Genomic DNA, 19,736 nt, shown 5'->3' with positions numbered 1-19,736 from the left:
TCATCTTATCTCTTCACTTACTGGGGGCCAGGGGGTGGGGAGCAGCAAATGCTTTTGTAAGACCCTTGAGCTAAGAATGGTTTTTATCTTAAGAAAAAATTGTCAAAAATAAACCAAACTGGGGCAAGCAGGTTGCCCGAAAGTTAAGTAGTCAGCTGGATCCATTTTGCTGACTCCATAGTTTGAGTCCCAGGCCCTGCGGTGTTTCACGCTAGGCACAAGTGCATGAGTGCCCAAAATCCCAAGAGGAGAGTGAAGGAGAAGGGAATGCAGTATGGCCATTCTCTGGGGAGTGATTTCTCATTTTCCCTCTCTTTAGCTCCCCAGTGTGCACACAAGCCCTATAGCAAAACCTAAACACTAAAAACTAAACCAAAGAATATACAACAGAGACTGTGTGACCAATGAAGTAAAATATTTACTATTGGCTCTTTACAGAAAGTTTGCTGACTCCGGCCTTATGGAGCTGGACACATTCTAGGTAGCAGGCTATCTATGACAGAGTAGAAAATCCTGTTGTCCTTCTAGGAGGAGGACCCACGGAAGTGCTGTGTACGTGTGGGGGCGTGTGAGCGTGTACACGTGCATGAGCATCCTGGCCATTAGGCGTCATCAGAGCTGGACCTGCTCATAAGGGCCGATCCAGCTGTCAGCCAGTATCCTCAGGATGCTATACCTCCGCTCAAACTCTTCCTTGCTGCAGTGCTGCAGAAGCTGACTCACCTTCTCAGTAAGGAGAGTCACTGCCAGGTGCTTATCCAGGGTCTCACTCCACTTGCTGCCCAGGATGCCATCTAGACTGGTGGCACAGCCTGCTGTCCATTGAGCTGGCAGCATGTCGGGCTGGAGCACCTGGTGGCGGGCGCTGAGCATGGCTAGGATGTGGCGGCAGGGCAGGTGGAAGGCCTGGTTGAAGTAGCAGCTGCAGCTGGCGGGGGACTGGGGCTGCACTTTGTGGGTATCCTCCAGGATCTGGATGTTCATCTTTTCTGAGCCGGAGCCAATGAGGTGCATGGATTTCTGGACCACTGCAAGCTCTCCGAGGCAGAGCTGGGCTGCCGGCCCTGTGCAAATGGCATTGAGGGAGTGCTGGATACGGGCTTCTACCAACTGCTCCACTTTGGGGGTTTCGGGACTGGGGTCCGAGGGGTCGTGATCGTTCTGGTGACTCAAGCCCGGGTTGAAACTTGCCTTGTCTCCAGAGTTCTGTTGCATGTACTGGAACAGAGAGGCCACACCTTGTTTCTCAGATGGGGTGGTACCAAAGAACTGGCTGAGGATGCGGGTGGTGACCTCGAGGTTCTGGAAATAGCGAGTGCTCTCAGCTCGGCTTCTCCAGCGGTGCGCCAGCCAGATGCGGTCGTTGAGCAACCAGTGGGAATGGAGTTGAGGCAGCTGTGTCGGGGGGATGCAGTTGCTCAGGAGCGTGTACAGCTTCCGCAGGTTGCCTGCGGTGGCTGAGCACATCGTGTTCTGCAGGGAGGTCAGGAGCACCCTTTCCACAGGCTGTTCGAGGGACAGCTGATAGAACTTGCCCTGGAGGAACTTACAGATGTGGAAAGCTGAAAATAGAACCTCAGCTGCAGGGAACTCCATCGCTAAGATGGGGAGTGGGAGGAAGTGGGGGTCCACTAGGATTGTACAGATTCTTTCCCACACTGGGTTAAACTTCTTGAACACTTGGAACATCTGGGCCAGGCCTTCAGCATCTTCCTTGGCAGGGATGGCGAAGTAGACTGCCCGGGCAAAAGGACCTTCCAGCTGCACCCGAGGTCCATCCACCAGGAAGGTATATAGCACCTTGCCCCTGGGGTTATAGGTCCGGTGGATAAATAAGATCTCAGGGAAATGGGCAAAGACTTCCTGCATAAAGCAGCTCTGGTAGCTGAAGGTATCTAACTGGGGACTCTTGCTAAGCTGGTGCAGCAGCATAGGTGGGCCTGAGTCCTTAATCAGGAGCCCATTCAGCACAGTCAGGGCCATGGGAGAGACCTAAATGCCAAAGTCAAAATACTTTCTCTGCAGGGCTGCTGTCTGAGAGGCTTTCAGTCTCCTGAGCTTCAAGTAAGCTGAGGCTTCAGGCTGGACTGTACTTGTCAGATTTAGTTTCAAAGCTGCGCCTATGGAGAGGAACAGAGGCTTAAGGAGACAGGAAGGCATTTACTCTTCAGTTATTCATCCAGGCAATTATTTATTGAACACTTACTATGCGTCAGCAATGTTCTAGGGGGAGATATGTAATAAACATGTTAATGAATAAGGGCATACTAGATAATGAAAGTTACAAAGACCACAAAATTAAGGGACATAGCAGAGAGTAAGTTGGAGAAGGGAGGGATGCTTTAGTTAAGATGGTCAGGGAAAGCCTGTGGGGGTAGAAGGGGAAGAGGAGGATGGCTGATACAGGAGCTGAGACTCAAATGATGAGAAGCCAGCCATGCAAAATATAGTTCCAGGAAAATTAAGTAGACATGAAGGCCACAGTTATATAAGGCTTTCTTTTTTTAAATACCATCTTAACTATGTATATGGTACTTTATATTTACAAATGACTTCCTGGCATCTGGTCTTTTGTGATCCTGCTATGCAGGAGAGAACTGCAATTGCTCCAAACTGGTGTGATTTTGGGCAAGTCAGTGACCGTCTCTGGGTTTCAATTCCTTCCACCATATAATAGGGCCAACAAATGTATACAGCGCCTCCTGCTATCAGCTGCAATGCTCTATTCAAATATTTCCTCTCTTTAGCTCTACACCAGTTATTGTCCCCATTTTACAGATGAGAAACTGAAGCTCAAAGATATTAAGTGACTTGCCCACCACTACTCTGTAAGTAGCTGGAAGCCGAGTCTTGGGCTCAGAATCTTGATTACGATTCACGGCACATGGGGTCCAAAAACTAGGAGCAGAGGGAGAACACATCCCTTGAGCTCTCACCTGTAACTTGCGTGGGAGATGTGGGTGTCTGACAACCTCCCACCTCTTTGGGAGCGGTGCGAAGGCAGATCGCGGTGATCGGGTGCTTCACACCTCCACCCCTTCAGAAACCACTCACCCACAGGCTCTCGTTGTCGCCATATCTCCCTATTTGACCCTGCCTCCGAGTCTGACTGGCCCCTAGGCTCACCAATCACAGCGTCAGCCTTGTAGGACTAGAGCCAATAGCCTGCGCAGTTCGTGTTCGGGCTTTAGGGCCACGGACCAATCGTAGTCCAGTGATTCGTGGGCGGGCGCTGTTACCACGTTACAAGGGCTCGGCCTGCAGTAACCAAAGAACACCTGAGGACGCCGGCATCCAGGCCAGTCTGCGCCCTGAGGCAGGGACTTTGGCGCCTCCATTCAGCTAGACCCCTGGATGGGCATGTTACTATGGAAATTCCTTGAAAGGCTTAAAAGGGAAAGAAAAATAAATACCAGTGTTTTACAATTTCTATTTTTTCCTTGTCGAATTCCCAAATCCCCGAGGATTAGGAGAGGGTGCTTTGGTTGTACTGGGATTCTATCTTACTGGGAAACTGAATCCCAGTCTCAGACTGCCTCTTTTAGGAGTCAGGGCTCCAACTCTTGGAATTGAAGTCCTGATCTTCTTGAGAGAGCCAACCTTACTGTCCAGCCCATCTCCCGCCAGTATTTACAGAAGAAACGGGCCCAGAATGGCGCAGCGACTTGTTTAAGGTCCTAGCGGATCAGGTCCAGGGCCGACTTGACTGCCAGCTCTTGTCAGTTCCCCTGAAGATGGCAGTCTTAGAAAGCTGGTGGCTACCTGGATTTAGAAGTCAGTGTTGGCGCTTAATACTGCATCAAACGTCATTTAGGGCCGACCTCCTAGTGCAGCGGTTAAGCCCAGTGCATAGGAATCTGGATCCACATTGCTGACCTGGGTTTGAATCCTGATCCTGGTGGCCTAGGTATATGTGCATGCATACCCAAAAGCCTGACTGGATGGAGAAATGGAGGAAGAGGATTGTGGTGTGACCATGCCCAGCTGGGTTCCTCCTCCCCCCCAAGCACACACATCCTCTGGCAAAAATGATAAACAAATGTGTGTGTGTGTGTGTGTGTGTAGTTTTATATAAATGTAGAGGAGAAACTCAGGGTTACAAAAGGCCAACACACAAAGTTTTACAAATAGGAAAACCATCATCAAAGCAATTAAGGACTTGCCCACAGCCCCCAACAAGCACTGACAGTCAGGCCTAGGATCCAGGTGTCTTTCCTCCCGATCTATCTGGCCTCCTCCTGCCAGAACATAAAGTATCCTGAAATCAGTGCCGAAGCCTCAGTTGGTAGGCAGAGGGCAAAGTGGTGGACTGCTGTCTTGAAATCCAAGGCATCAGGTTCTATTTGGCTCCATAACCTCATTAGACTGGTAATTCGCATTTTCCTTTAAAACTGATATATCCACCCTCAGAACCAGAAGATGGCATAATGGCTACATTGCTGGACTCCTACATAGTCCCCGGTGGTTCAAGTCCTAGACCTGGCAGTTTAAAACTCACACTGGGTTGAGTTGTGGCCATCCCCCCAGGAGGTGATCTCTCACTTTCTGTCTCTGTCTTTCCAGTGAATGCATGAGCCCTTTAGCAAAAATCTCTCTCAAAAAAGAAAACAAACAATATATCCACCCTAAGACACCCACTCTTGACAGTAAAGTCAGGAGTCCTGCTGCTATGCAATTCCCTTTCCTTCCCTGATCAAGCAGAACACATTTCCCTTATTTGATTTGATTTTTTAAATAAAAAACTTTATTCAATATGAATAAAAACAAGAACAAATAACAGAATCTTCATAAAGAGCAGTGATAGCAAGGATCTCCCTCCCTCCCTTGGTCCCTGACAGCAGACCTATTTTGTCTCTCCCTGTCCTGGAGCAGGGGGTTCATCTGTCTAGGTCAAATAAGATACGATTTCAGAGATTGGGGAGGAAGAGAGGTGACCTTTCAGCATGGAGATTACTTTGGCCTTGAACAATGAATGAGGCTCCCAAAGAAAGCCAAAAATAGGGCTGAAAGGGTACAGATTCAAAGCACTGTCACACAGTGGGGTTCTTCTCCCTGTTGAAATAATCTTCCTAGCCCTACTAAGGAAGACAGTGGTTAAAGTGCTGACCACTAACTAGTCCTGCCCACTCGGAACTGTCCAAATTTCAATGGCAGGGGTTTGTGGTCCAATGTGCCAGTGTGAATGCTTTAATTATGAATCATGGCTGCAGCAGAAGGGAGTCCCTCCCCTTCCTCTTGCTTTCCCCAGAGAAAAGGGAGGCGACCCACATCCTTAAAGTCTCCTGGTTGATGACGGGACTCAGATGACTGACAGGGACCGGCCCAGATGTCCACAATCGTGCTCAAGGTGGAATAGCGCTCCTCCAGCTCTGGCCCCTCTGCCTGCATTAGTAGGTTGGCTAGCTCCCTGCTTAGGTCCTGGATCTTGTCATTGCGTCCTTGTTTCTCGGGCTGACCTGTGTTGGGAACCACACTATGGTCTTGGAGCTCCCCATTGGGCCCAAGGAGGTGCTGATACTTCTTCTGCCACCGGCGGCACACCATGGCTTCCCCCACGGGCTGCTGGCTGGTGTGAAGCAGGGCCAAAATGTGCCGGCACGGCAGGTGGTACCACTGCTGAAAGGAGCAGCTGCAGCTGCAGCCATCCTTGCTCACCTGCTGGGAGTCTTCAAGCAGCTGCACATCCACCGAGGAGCCGGCCATGTCCACCAGGTGGGTGGAGTTCTGCACCACCTCCCACTCGTTGTGGCACAGCTTGTAGGCTAGTTCAGAGCTCTGGTGCAGAGTGTCTAGCATGCCACCCTGGGAAGGCTGCGCCTGTGGGTGCCCCTGCAGCTGACCCTGCCGTGCCTCTGGTTTTGTCTCTCCCACAGGGGGCCTGCCAATGCTCTCCCCACAGATGCCAAAAGCCTTCTTGGACTTTGGCGGCATGCTTGCTGGCCGGGCTCTCTTCAACTTGGGAGGAGCTGTGGGCACGTTCTTTAAGCCTTTGGTATTAAAGAAGTCTATATAATCCACAAAGCGGAGGATGCAGTCCAGCAGGGACTGCTGCTCCCGAAAGAGGCTGGACACCTTGCTGGTGACGATGTCCAGGCTGTCCATGTAGGTGCTGCATGCGTGCAGGCCCTTCCTGACGTGCATGTACCAGAGCAGTTCACAGGAGAACCAGTGGGCTTGCAGGAAGCTGAAAAGATCATCCTCGAGCAGCGCCTGGGACATATGACAGAGATTTTTCAGGCTGGCATCGGAAGTGACAAACACAGCCTCCCGCAGGGCTTCTTTCATGAGCCTTTTAAAGGACGGAGTTGCCGAACTACGATGCAACTTCTTCTCCAAAAGCCGGGTGGTGTGGTAGATGGACAGGAGGATGCGGGCAGCAGGGAAGATCTCTTGTAGGACAGTCCGGTGAGGGAACAAAGGGTCCACAAAGACCACCTTGACCTTGGGCCAGTCGGAGTTGAACTCTGTGAAGATGCTCAGCATCTTGGCCACAGAGGTGGCCGTCTCGGCCCTGAGCACAGCAAAGTGCACCACTCGACCCTCTCGTTCCTTGTTCTCCACCAAGAAAGCGTAAAGGATGTGGCCCTGTGTGTTCTCCACCCGGTGCAGCAAGAGGTTCTCTGGGAAGCGGATGAACAGGTCGCTCATCTTGCTGCTCTGGAAGCTGAGCCGGTCTAGATCTTGGCTGTTGCCCACACTGAAGGAGGCCATGGAACCCTCATCTACCTTAAGAAAGTTCTTCATCACTTTCGCTATCTTAGCCAGGTCAGAAGGGGTGAGTCCCTCTTGCTCTGGCTCTGAGGGCACATGCACCTTATTTAGGCAAAATGATGGTTCAACCAGGGACTTTGTGACGGTACCAAGGTCCTTTTGGACTGTGGGCATGGGCTGGAATTTCTGCAGGCACGTTGTCTTCTGAGCTCTGCCAGTGCTGTCTCCTCCTGGGCCAGTGGTTCTGGAGTCGACGTGGGTGTGCTGGGTGTTCAGTTCACTGATAAACAGTCTATCTAGTCTCTCGCTGTACTGTAGGAGCAAATATGCTGGGCACGTGTTCGCCGCCCGTGTTTTCTTCCTGTTTGACTGGGTCCGAATACAGACAAATTTCACCCGCACATATCTAGGGAAGGCAGAGGTGACAGTGAGTGAGATGCTGACTGCCCCCTCTCTTTTAATAAGATAAGGCCCTGAAGGATTTTCAATAGGCTAATAAGATTCTTGGACACCCCAGTGTTAAATAGAATGTAAGGAAGGTTGACATGAACTCTTTGGTCTCAAAGTACTCTCAGCTCCCTCTCCCAGACCTTCCCCAGCCACCCCTCTCTCATATTCTCCTACAGCAGGCCTAGGTCCCAGTGTCTTTCCTTCCCTCCCTGGTGCTATTCGTAGATGCCAACAATTAAAGCTGAGGTCGGAGACAAGGGACCAAACACAAGGCAGCAACAAAAGTACCTGGCTTGCCCGGCTGGTTGCTCCCAGTTTAAAACGGGTTCCCTTCTACCTGCCTTTGGGAGATGCTGTCTTCCCCTCCTCCTCCAGATAGCAAAGATAATAGGAGGCTCTAAGGACAGGACTAGGCCAGTGGTTATCAGCCAAGCTCTTCAGGAATTAGGGTGTATCTGGGCCTCCTCTTAAAGAGCTATCTCTAAATGATCTGTTTTTCTTTCTTTTTCAAATTTTTGCCCCCAGGCCAGTGTGCTGGGGGCAGGGGAGAAAGAGAAAGCATATTGATACCACACTTCCTTCTCCTCCATTTCTCCCTCCTCTCAGGATCTGGGGCACTCTTGCACATGCACTTGGCATGTTTTACAAGTTGCCAAGTTTAGGAATTGAACCACAGGGTCAGCCATGTGGGACCTAGCCACCTTAGCTACTAGGCCAGAGGGTAGCCCAGTGTCTTTCATATAGGGCGCGTGCGCTTGCCAGAAAGACAGAGAGAGACAGAGAGACGGAAAGCGAGAAATCACCCCCCAGGGGGGATGGTCACGCCACAATCCCTTCTCCTCCATTCTCCTCTGGGGATCTTGGGCACACATGCACACGTGCCCAGCGTGAGTTTTAAGCCACCAGGTCTGGGACGTGAACCGCAGTCGACTACATGGGAGTCCAGCGACATAGCCATTACGCTAACTGCTGGTCCCCGAGTGTCTTTCATTTGAAGAAAAACATCCACATCCTAAGAAAGTTTGCTATCCACTGGACTAGATGATCTTTAAGGTCCCTTCTAGTTTTGCCAGTGATGATCCAAAGGAGACGGGTAATTAAATTATCTGTCCATTTTCTTTTCCTACTCCCATTCATCCCATGCTTCAAGCCCAAATCAGGTCCCCACCTCTCCAGCAGGCCTTTGTAGAGACTCTCAGACCACAGGAATTTTTCCTGACCTCAGAAGCCAGCCACCTGGATTTGAATCCTAGCTTTGCCACTCAAAGTTGTTCTGTTTTGGGCAAGTCACCTTACCATTATGTGCAGTTTCCGCATCAAAATAAGATGATCTCATTAGGGTTGTTATGAAGACTCAATGAGCCACAGGCAAAATATTTAGCCCAGAGCTTGGTTCAGCCTTTTATTATGCTTAACAGTTATTTACGATAGGGAAAAAAATTATTTTTTTTGGAGAGGTTTTTCCTATAAGTCACGTGCACTTGCCAGAAAGACAGAGACAGAAAGTGAGAAATCATCCTCCAGGGGGGATGGCCACCTCACACTTCCTTCCCCTCCATTATTCTCTCGGGATCCCGGGCACGCACACACAAGTGCCTGGCGTGAGTTTAAACCGCAGTTGACTACCTGGAAGTCCAGCGATGTAGCCATTACGCCATCTGCCGGTTCCAAGGGAAAAAAATTTAACAGACACAAGAATGACAAGTTATCTGTTGATAATGTATATGGTAATATCTTTGACTTGATTGATAAGGCACTGCATGCATAATGGAAAAAAGCATTTTGCATGCTTTAAAGATTTACCCTGGGGGCCAGCAGGGCTTTAAAGATTTACGCTGGGGGCCAGCAGGTGTTGTGGTGGTTAGGGGCTCTGGATTCCCACATGGGTAACCATGGTTCGAGTCCCAGACCTGGCGCCTTGCTTTCTCACTTTCCCTTTCTCTCTCTCTCTATCTAGTCAAATTAAATAATAATAATAGCAACAACAACAACAACAAAATGGAATTAAATAAATAAATACTTCTTAAAAAAAAAAATCTACCCTGAATGGGACCAGCAGATGGCATAAGGGTTATGTCGCTGGACTCTCATGTAGTTGATCATGATTTGAGTCCCAAACCTGGTGGCTTAAAACTCATGCTGGGCATGTATGCAGGTGTGGCCAAGATCCCAAGAGGAGAATGTAGGAGGAAGATTGCAGCATGGCCATCCCTGCTGGGGGTGATTTCTCACTTTCTGTCTCTTTGTATTTATTTCTCTGGTGAGCGCACACATCCTACAGCAAAACCAAACAAACAAACTCCAAAATAAAGTAAAATAAAATAAAGATTTATGCTAATTAAATGTAAATTTTGTTAAATACAAAACAGCAATTAGCGTAATGGCTATGTCGCTGGACTCCCACGTAGTCGACCACGGTTTGAGTACTGGATCCGGTGGCTTAAACTCACACCAGGTGCATGTGCGTGCATGCCCAAGATCCCGAGAGGAGGATGGAGAAGGGATTGTGGAATAGCCATCCCCCCTGAGGAGTGATTCCTCGCTTTCTGTCTCTGTCTCTCTCTGTCTGGCAAGCGCACGCGCCCTATAGTAAAAACCTCTCAAAAAAAAAAAAAAAATGAAAAAAAGGATAAGACCAAGAAAAGTTAAAAAAAAAAAGTTAGTTACCATTATTTTAAAAATTATTTTACTTAATTTTATTCATTATTATTATTATTATTATATTATTATTATTTAATTTGATCTGAGAGAGAGAGGGAAAGTGAGAAAGCAAGCTGCCAGGTACAGGACTTGAACTGTGCTCAGCCATGTGGAGTCCAGCATTTTTACCACCATGCCACTTGCCAGCCCCAGTTACCATTCTGATTATAGCTCTTAAGACTGTGACAGTCTATCATATGTTTATGCAGAGCCTTTCCAATGGGGTGGGATGTCTCAAGTTCAAGACTGAATTATCCCTAAGTGTGTCCAAACACCTAGCAATGCTACCGCCTCAGGGTCGCTTATCAGTGATGTGCTGTATGGATGAGGAGCACCGGTAGGTGGAATGGATTCTGCCCTTGCTCTACGGGGAGTGTCACAACCCATAGACCAGAGCGGAAAACAAAACAAAAAAATCCCTCAGCCCTTGGCCTGACACAGCACAGCCTGGGAACCCCAACCCCTCTTTCCCAAACACTCAAATCCAGCTGGTCCTGTTTGCTCACCCTGTGAGGTAAGCTTAGGAAAACAGGGTGGAGGGGCCTGGGGCCAAAAAGTCTGTACCTGTTGTGTGCATGGCGTGGGGGCAGCACCACCTCTAGCTTGGGCCAGGAAGGGCTGACCAGGCAGTGAGGGGTGACACCATGTGGCTCTGCCTGTCTCCAGGCTTGTTTTCCACCCTTTATTATCTCATTTATTGTGTCCTAGAAAGACAAACCAGGGAATAATGAGATAGGAGTTAGGCCCACTTACAGGTGGATAGGGTAAGGCCTTGGAGGGAAGCCACTGCTTTTCTTTTCTTTTTTTTTAAAAAAGAAGTATTTATTTTTTAATTCCATTTCTTATCATTGTATTTCAAATTTTAAAAAATTTAAAAGAATTATTTTAACTTTATTTACTTTTTTTTTTAATTTTAAAATTTAACCAGAGAGACACAGAGGGAGAGAGTAAAAAGGAAAGTGAGAAAGCAAGCCACCAGATCTGCGACTCCAACCGCAGTAGGCTATGTGGCAGTCCAGCGCCGCCTGCCAGCCCCTTATTATCATTTTTCAATTTGACCAAAGACAGAGACAGAAAGAAAGGGAAAACAACTAAATGTAAATTTAATGGAGAGAGAGAAAGTGAGAAAGCAAGCCACTAGGTCCAGGACTCAAACCACGGTCGGCCATGTGGGAATCCAGTGCTTCTAACCACACCCCACCCACCAGCCCCCTCGCTGCTTTTCTTTTTAATGAAGTCTATGTTTTCCCTCTATGGTCTAGTTAATGTACAATATATACTCCTTTTACATGTCTCTAAGGAATTTATGACTTCTTGCTAGTAAGGCAGGAGACAGGGATACTGATCACACACAGGGTAAAGACCCAAGATGGAGTCCCAGTGACTAAGTTTTCACGGCCAAAAAGCTGGATGCATTGGGACTCAAAGCTACTGTACCTAAGAGCAACAGTTTTTATTTAGTAACTGTATTTTTTTTAGCACTAATTAAGTACTTTATTGAATAAATACCAAACAAAACGCATTCAAATACTTCCTTAGAAAAATCACTTTAAAGGCCTTACTATTCAGGTTAGTAACACAATAAAGGCAGATATGCTAGTTTAACATAATTGGCTGATTTTAAATAGGTAACTGTATTTTTTTAAAAAGATTTTTAAAATTTTGTTTGTTTGTTTGGAGAGGTTTTTGCTATAGGATGCATGAGCTCACCGGAAAGACAGAGAGATACAGAGAGTCAGAAAGCGAGAAACACCCCCCAGGGGGGATGGCCACACCACAATCCCTTCTCCTCCATTCTCCTCTCGGGATCTTGGGCACGCACGCACACGCACCTGGCGTGAGTTTAAGCCACTGTGTCTGGGACTTGAACTGTGGTCAACTATGTGGGAGTTCAGCGACATAGCCATTACGCTAACTGCTGGTCCCAAGATTTTTAAAATTTTAACTTTATTTATTTATCTTAATTTGACCAGAGAGGGAGAGAGAGAAAGTGAGAAAGTAAGCCACTAGGTCTGTGACTCGAACCATGATTGGCCATGTGGGAGTCTGGTACCCTCAACCACCACGCCAGCCACCTGCTGGCCCTTTAGTAACTGTATTCTAAAAAGAAGTATAGAACGCTATGGTCTGCTGACCCCATAAAAAATAGGGTCATAAATCACGACTACCATATAACCATTTTCTTTCTTTCTTCTTTGAGAAAGATTTTTGCTACAGGGCATGATTACGAGAGAGAGAGAGCGCGAGAGAGAAGAGAAAGAGAAAAGAGAGCACGAGAAGAGAGAGAGAGAGTAAGTGAGAAATCATCCCCCCGGGTGGATGGCCACACCACAATTCCTTCTCCATTCTCCTTTTGGGATTTTGGGCACACATGTCTGGTGTGAGTTTTAACTCACTGGGTCCGGGACTCAAAGTGCCATCCACTATGTAAGAGTCCAGCGATGTAACCATTACACCATCTGCTGGTCCCATAGTTCCATGTAACCATTTTCTAAAGCCCACTTCCTTATCAAAAAGTTGGCTCATTGCTCAGACTTAAAAGCCCCTCACATCCAGCTACTCTTAAGTAACCCATTTGGGTCCCCTTTCCATTGCACTGGAAGCTTTTCCTCCTTCCCTAATAAACTCCGCTTTACTGTCCTGTGTCTACGTCTCTAATTCTTCATGAGCATAGAACATGAACAGCATGGGTGTTAGGTCTGATCACATAGCACTCCTACATCATTACAATTTTCTGTATTCACTAAATTGTCTCTTCTCTCACACTTGTTCCTATATCTGAAATGGCCTTCCCACTTTTCATCTCAAAGCGTCCTTTACCTTTAGGTCTACATGTGATCATCATTTCTAGGAAGCCTTCCTCAAGTCCTTAGACTGGGCCTTAATCTTCTGCAAGCTCAACATCTTGGCTTAACTCTAGTTCATCAAATTCCATTGGCTTTATGTGTTTAGTGAATGTTTGCGCTACTCTAAGGAAAAATACTGCTGTCGATCATAAAGCTCTTTCTTTTTTTCTTTTTATTCTCTGTTGGTTTGTTTTATAGTACCGAGATTGAGATACATTAAAAAATTAAGCATCAGAACTGTTTTAGAGAAGGACTGACACTAATTTTATATTAAATATGGTTAACATTGGGTTGCCAAATGCACATTTTCTAAACCCTCCATTAAAATATTGCCAAAATACAGATACACCCTATTGCTATTGATCATTGGAATTTTAAAGTCTTATCTTGCTAATATAGTGCATATGTAATTAAACAGTTAGTAAACACAGAAATGAAGCACAAACAAGGACCGTAAAGTACTGCTGTGTAATGTATCTACCATCAGATGGATCAGGTCAGTTATATTTGACAGCAAGAAACTGGCTTTCATTCACAGCTGTGATTAAACAGACTACGTTCCTTTCAGCTACTAGAGATTCTGAATACCTTTTATTTGTAGTGGGTGACTGGGTAGGATTCCAAGAACATGGCACTAGAACCTCTTTAATCAGAAATTTGGCAAAACTCATAATTATATCACCCATTAATAAACTACTAAGAAGGATTAGACTAGAGGCAACTATCCAAATACAAAAGGCTCTAAATTAGCCATTCTTCAAGATACTGCTTCTACATTTATTTGAACTATGTAAAGAGATATGAGGAGGCTGCCAGCTGCTAGTAGAAGACAACATGCTACTTTCATCCAGTCTTTGATAGGTGGTTTGTTTTTAAGCACAGAGGACCCTGTTTGTACACCAGCCATATATACTGCCACACACCCGAATACGGAGATTATTCCTTCTCAGTCAGCATTTAATAAGCCAACTCTTGTGCCACTGCCATCGGTGACCTACAAAATTAACCGCTTTAGTGGGGTAAAGTCAAGGGCTGCTGGTATAATACAATAATGCTGATGGCCACAATCCAGTAGGGAAAAAATAAGAGCAGTGATGTCATCAATTTCACAACTACTAGGGTGAAAAAAATGGACTCCACACTCAGTTAAATGTTCCTGATAGCCTACTGATTTTATAATGACTAATGACTAATCAGCCTACTCCTGGGGAGACAAATGGCCAAACCGAATACAGTGATTTTGTAAAAGAATTAAATCTGGATCCTTCCATGTATTTTCTCCCCCTCATCTCTGGACAAACCATTGCACTCCCACAAACAAAGCCACCTACTCCAAAATCCATTGCTCCTGTTCCATAGAGCTCAGCTTTGGCAAATCTTCTGGGAAAAAGTGGGAAGTCCATGGCCAAAATGGCAGTAGCAGTAAATACACGGTTAATTACACAGAAACAAGAGGTGGCTGGAATGTGTTCTGATTCCAGATTGACTTTTTTTTTTTTTAAGAATTATTTTAACTTTATTTATTTATTTATTTATTTACTTACTTACTTATTTTAATTTTACCAAAGAGGAACACAGGGAGACAGAGAGAGGGAAAGTGAGAAAGCAAGCCGCCATGTTAAGGACTTGAACCGTAGTCGGCCATGTGGGAGTCCAGTGCCTTTAACGACCATGCCACCAGCCAGTGCCTCCAGATTGACTTCTAAGAATTTCTCAAAGATTTTCTGGACAGGCACTCTGACATAAAAGTCCTCTTTGGTATATTTGACACACTGTCCTTCCCAAAAGATAATTTCAATAAGCGACTCAAGGAGGGCAAATGAAGACAAAATGGTCCAAGTGACCACCAGGGGGACTAGTAGGGTACCAAAGTCAATGAAGACCCGAGTTCTCCAGGTATATGAAGAACATAAGCACTGTGAGAAGATAATCAGGAATTCACGAGAGAGGGAGAGAGAGAGAAAGGAAGAGAGAGAAAGAGTGACACCCCAGTGGGGCCTAGTCATGACAATTCTTTTTCTTCCAGTTATCCACCCTGTCAGGATCCTGGGCTGTGTGCAGACCCAGTATGAACAGGCCAGGGCTGGGACTCTAACCCTGGTTGGCCATGTGGGATCTGACTTCTATTCAGCCTTCAACCACTGCCTGATGAGGCTGGCCCGGATCTGTGCTGTGGGTCGATTACACCTTAAACAATAAATAGGATTTTTGTAGGTGGAGAGTAGGTAAAGCCACCTTATATTATATAACGAGTTACGGACAAGATTCCTAAGAGTCAGAAGATGTGAGTTAAATTCCAATTATTAACTGTATAACCTTAGAAAAGCCACTTTATGGGACCAGCAGATGGCGGAATGGTTACATCGCTGGACTCCCACGTAGATGACTGCAGTTCAAGTTCCATAACTAGCGGTTTAAATTCACGCCAGGTGCATGTCTGTGCTTGCCCAAAATCCCGAAAAGAGAAGGGACTGCGGTGCAGCCATCCCCCCCTAGGGGGTGATTTCTCACTTTCTGTCTCTCTCTCTCTCTCTGTCCACCTGCCAAGAACATGCACCCTATAGCAAAACTCTCTAAAAAAAAAAAAAAAAAAAAAAAAAAGCTACTTCCTTTTCTCTAAGATTCCAATTCCTTATCTATAAACATGGAAATAACAGTAACAGAATGCTGGTCTAGGAAGAATCAGTACTTGATCCGAGAATAATCAGGACCACTTAGGGTGAATTCATCTAAAAGGCTGTGATAGGTGCTGTTGGTTGGTTCCAACATCTTTTTGTCCCTTTCTTCCTATCAGAGGGCTGGTTTTCCGAGGTTGCCATTCCTCCCCCACACAGCTCCATGCTTCAGGGCTAATCTGAGCCCATTAGGGTAATCTCATTAGGAATGGGCATGGAAAATGGCCCAGTTCTGGGAAAAGAAACGGAACAGGCAATCTGTCCCAGACCAAGGAAGGCTTCTTTTCCGGGATGCGACTCCTGCACTGTGTCCTGTTGGGAGCCATCCGGAGGGCAGAGCTGAGACCGAAGACGGAAGACTGGAAGCATGCCCATGCCCATACCCATGGCCGCCGAGACAGTCAGCTGTGGGGCCCTGGCTCTGGGCTTCGAAGTACCAGCAACTAATAAGCCGTGAGTCAGTTTTCAGTTAACTGCAACCAAAACAGCCCCAGAAACACTTCATAGTAAACAGTGGAAAAATGTGAGTGGAATTTTTTAAATGATGGTGGCATAGTGGTAACACAACTGGATCCACATAGGGAAGGGGAAACTGGGCGTGAAATCATAGGGACTCCCATTTGACAGGGACGTTAAAGAAAAATAAACAGAAACCACAATTTAGATATGCCCAAAGGCCAACTGCCCAAACTTAAGGTATCCTGATTTCTTTCTTTCTCTTTTTTTTTTGAGAGACTTTTTTTTTTTTCCATAGTGTGTGTGCGTTTGCCGGAGAGAGACAGAGTGAGAGAAGTCACCCCCAAGTCATCCCAGGAGGGATGGCCATGCATGCACACATGCCTGGTGTGAGTTTCAAGCTTCTGGGTCTGGAACTCGAACCACAGTCAGCCATGTGAGAGTCCAGCAATGTAACTGCTATACTATCTGCTGGTCCCACTATCCTCATTTCTTTAAAATGCTAACTCTAATCATAAACAAAACATGAAGGTAAGCTTTACACCCTGCCAGTAGGACTCAGGGAAATTAAATCAGCTAGGGCCAAAACAGCTTAAGCAGCTCTACTTGTTATAAACAGATTAATGTGCAACAGCCAGTCAGAAGGAGGTTCAAGGTACTTTTTCCTTTTACTTGATCCATTGTTCCATGACTGCTGTGGCCTGGCTTCTTCCCATCACCAGTTTGAATCCCTGTTCTCACACTGCTCTTTTGTCGGCCTGATAAGCTTCCATTTTCTAACTTGATCTGACTTTTTTTTTTTTTTTTTTTTTTTGTTTTTTTTTTTTGGGCGTGTGCGCTCGCTCACCAGACAGAGAGAGACAGCGAGACAGAAAGCGAGAAATCACCCCCCAGGGGGGATGGCCACACCGCAATCCCTTCTCCTCTGTTCTCCTCTTGGGATCTTGGGCATGCGTGCACACATGCCCGGCGTGAATTTTAAGCCACCAGGTCCTGGACGCGAACCGCAGTCGACTACGTGGGAGTCCAGCGACATAGCCATTATGCTAACTGCTGGTCCCCCAATGTGCTTTTCAAACCACTCAGTCTGGGACTCGAACTGTGCAGTCAGCCAAGAGAGATCCAGCCACCTTAACCACTCCGCCACCAGCTGGTTCAAGTGTACATTTTTTATATTCCTCTCATCACTTAGCAAGGTGCCATCTACCTAGGCTAACATTCAAACACCTCAACAACGGTACCTAGAGACCTTTCAGGTGGACGGTGACTTACTTCATCTCCTGCCGCCCATGACACCCCAGTTTCTCGGACATGCCACCTGCTTTCATATATCTGTGCCCCTGCTCCCACAGGTCCTTCTGCAGCTCCTTCTGGTCAACCTGCTCCAATGCTACTCAGTAACTAAGCATTCAGTCCCATCCCAGAGAAACCAGTATTCCGCGCAAAGCTGTTTCCCACTGCCCAGGCATTTGTCAAGTCCTTCTCTGCATCTCTCTTTTGTCTGCTGGGGTAGGGGGAGAGACAAAGTGAGTAAGCACCCCTGGGGGATGACCATGCTGCAATCCCTTCACCATTCTTCTCCTAAGATTTTGAGCATGTGGGACCAGGAGGTGTCGTGGTGGTTAAGGTGCTGGACTCCCGCATGAACAACCGTGGTTCAAGTCTTGGAACTGGCAGCTTGTTTTCTTACTTTCCCTCTCTCTGGTCAAATTAAAAATAATAATAATAGGAGGGGCAGCCAGCAGGTGGCATGGTGGCTAAGGGCACTGGACGCCCACATGGCCAACTATGGTTTGAGTCCTGGACCTGGCGGCTTGCTTTCTCACTCCTTCTCTCTCTCTTCTGCTCTCTGTTCAAATTTAAAAATAAATAAATAAATAAATAAAGTTAAATAAAATAATTAAAGAATATATAATAATAGGGGCCGGCAAGTGGTGTGGTGGTTAGAGGCTTTGGACTTCCACATAGCCAACCACAGTTCAAGTCCCAGACCTGGCGGCTTGCTTTCTCACATTCCCTTTCTCTCTCTTACTCTGTCCCTCTCTGGTCAAATTAAAATAAATAAGGTTAAAAAAATTAATTATTTAAAATAATAATAATAAATTAAATTCAGTTAAATTAAGTAATTCTTAAAAAAATATTTTGAGCATGCACTCACACTCCCAGTGTTTTTTTTTTTTTTTTTTGAGAGGTTTTCACTATAGGATGCGTGCGCTCGCCAGACAGAGAGACATAGAGACAGAAAGCGAGAAATCACCCCCCAGCAGGGATGGTCACGCTGCAATTCCTTCTCCTCCATTCTCCCTTCAAGATCTTGGGCACACACGCACACGCGCCCCGTGTGAGTTTTAAGCCACCGGGTCCGCGGTCGACTACGTGGGAGTCCAGCGACACAGCCATTCCGCTAACTGCTGGTTCCCTCCCAGTGTGTTTTTTAAGCCACCAGGTCTGGGATTTGAATCATGCAGTTGGCTATGTGGGAGCCAAACACCTTAATCACCATGCTACTGGCTGCACCCCACAGTCTGAATTTCTGACAACTCTTGCCCCAAACTCTGACAACACTGGATCTTCATTTTCATGTGGCAGCCATTAGCCAGAGGTGATTAGATGGAACCTACTCTCCATTTTGTCCGTGCACAAACACCTGGGACAGTTGTTATTTCATCTTTTTCTGTGAGTAAAATTAATTAAACTTTCTTATCGCAGGCCATTTCACCTGAGTCCTTAAAGGCATTTGAGTTTTCAAATCCCATCTTCGCCTGTACACCTGTTTTCTCAAGCGTCAAATGGGAAAAATAACATTTATCTATAATTCTGAAAACAGCCTTGCAGGGTAAAGCGTGCATAAAATAAAAAACGCTGGCTGGGATGAGGCACGCGTTAGAAAAATGGCTGTCACAGTAATATCAAGTGTTCAAGAACCACTTACAAAGGGAATGAAGAAACTAACCCACAAATGGTCATGTCTTTGCTTTGTGAAGAGAAACTGATGAAGGAAATTATCGTCAGGGCATTTTCAATCTATTTGGGAAGGCCTTACTCTGTGCCTGGAATACTGCAGGTACCAGAAAATGGGAGACATTGCAGCTATTATGTATTCTGGAAAAGCCTGCGAATGAAGGCGTGAATGAGCCAGTCAAGTGGGTGGTCAAAAAGCGATGCCCTTTGAGGCACACAGCAGCTGCCCAGTGAGTGCCTGTTGAATGAATGGCTACGCAAAGGGAGAACTGGACCCAAGTGCATTCCTTCCTCCTCCAGGACGCCCTCGGGAGGGCTGCTCGGCCTCCACTCCACCCTCCTGCCCCGCCCCGGCCCGCCCCGGCCCGCCCTTACAGGATGTCCTCACGGATGGAGGTGCCGTTGTTGAGGTTGTGGAAGCGGACGGAGACGCAGTCCCTGAGAACGAAGGAGCACCTGTTCTCCTTTTTGTAGGCGCTGAAGCACTCCTTGAAGTCCTCGTAGGTCTTAAAGCAGCTGCCCAGCTCCATGACAGTCCCCACGGCCACACGCGGGGCTGGCCCCAGCTATGGCCTAGAAACACCAGGGGTCAGAGATTACACTAGGAGGGTTTACAGGCTGGCGTGGGCACAGGGCATCTTAAGGGTCCGCCCTAACTTGGTGGCCTATGGCGGGGCTCAGGAGGAGCCTTAAGCCTGACGGTGTTAAACGAGGATGAGGCGTCTCCGCTGCCTGGTGGGGGGGGGGGAAGAGGAAACGACGCTCAATTCTAATTATTCAGCCCTGAGGCTCCGCCCCCTCCCTGTAACGTCCAATCACAGCGGGTCCCCAGACTGGCACTTATTCTCCCCAACCGGTAGAGAAAGGTAGCCACACCCACGTGAGGACTGACAGGCGCACCAACCATTCATAATCCTCATCCTGCTTTCTCAGGGAT

General features: G+C 47.0%; 2 protein-coding genes and 1 pseudogene across 3 annotated transcripts; all 3 read right to left on the bottom strand.

Annotated features, from left to right (window-relative positions):
* Positions 1 to 398: 398 nt before the first annotated feature.
* On the bottom strand, positions 399 to 19,263 carry ZSWIM1 (zinc finger SWIM-type containing 1). 2 transcript variants are annotated; one of them, XM_006158524.3, is made up of 2 exons: positions 19,175 to 19,263; positions 399 to 2,120 (listed from the first exon to the last, which is right to left on the bottom strand). In XM_006158524.3, the coding sequence occupies exon 2, from the start codon at positions 1,981 to 1,983 to the stop codon at positions 613 to 615; it is 1,371 nt and encodes a 456-aa protein (XP_006158586.1). In that variant the 5' UTR covers positions 1,984 to 2,120; positions 19,175 to 19,263; the 3' UTR covers positions 399 to 612. The 2 variants fall into 2 exon arrangements, with proteins under 2 accessions (XP_006158586.1, XP_006158587.1); XM_006158525.3 differs by lacking the exon at positions 19,175 to 19,263 and adding an exon at positions 2,937 to 3,345.
* On the bottom strand, positions 4,726 to 19,633 carry ZSWIM3 (zinc finger SWIM-type containing 3). Its single transcript, XM_006158526.3, has 2 exons — positions 19,175 to 19,633; positions 4,726 to 7,117 (listed from the first exon to the last, which is right to left on the bottom strand). Exons 1-2 carry the CDS (start codon positions 19,327 to 19,329, stop codon positions 5,188 to 5,190), a joined length of 2,085 nt encoding a protein of 694 aa, XP_006158588.1. The 5' UTR covers positions 19,330 to 19,633; the 3' UTR covers positions 4,726 to 5,187.
* On the bottom strand, positions 13,071 to 14,821 carry LOC102499244 (phosphatidylinositol-glycan biosynthesis class W protein-like; annotated as a pseudogene).
* Positions 19,634 to 19,736: the final 103 nt, after the last annotated feature.

The sequence above is a fragment of the Tupaia chinensis genome, unplaced genomic scaffold, assembly GCF_000334495.1.
Source record: "Tupaia chinensis unplaced genomic scaffold, TupChi_1.0 Scaffold000602_1, whole genome shotgun sequence".
NCBI lineage: Eukaryota > Metazoa > Chordata > Mammalia > Scandentia > Tupaiidae > Tupaia > Tupaia belangeri.
Note: the sequence above shows the minus strand (reverse complement) of the source record. Positions and strands in the feature narration are given on the sequence as shown.

Bases quoted from the DNA above. Each gene is read 5' to 3' on its own strand.
- ZSWIM1 (XM_006158524.3), bottom strand. From the start codon at position 1,983: ATGGCCCTGACTGTGCTGAATGGGCTCCTGATTAAGGACTCAGGCCCA.
- ZSWIM3 (XM_006158526.3), bottom strand. From the start codon at position 19,329: ATGGAGCTGGGCAGCTGCTTTAAGACCTACGAGGACTTCAAGGAGTGC. The intron at 7,118-19,174 runs GTAAGGGCGGGC...TGCCTTCCCTAG, and splicing joins TCCATCCGTGAGGACATCCT to ATATGTGCGGGTGAAATTTG.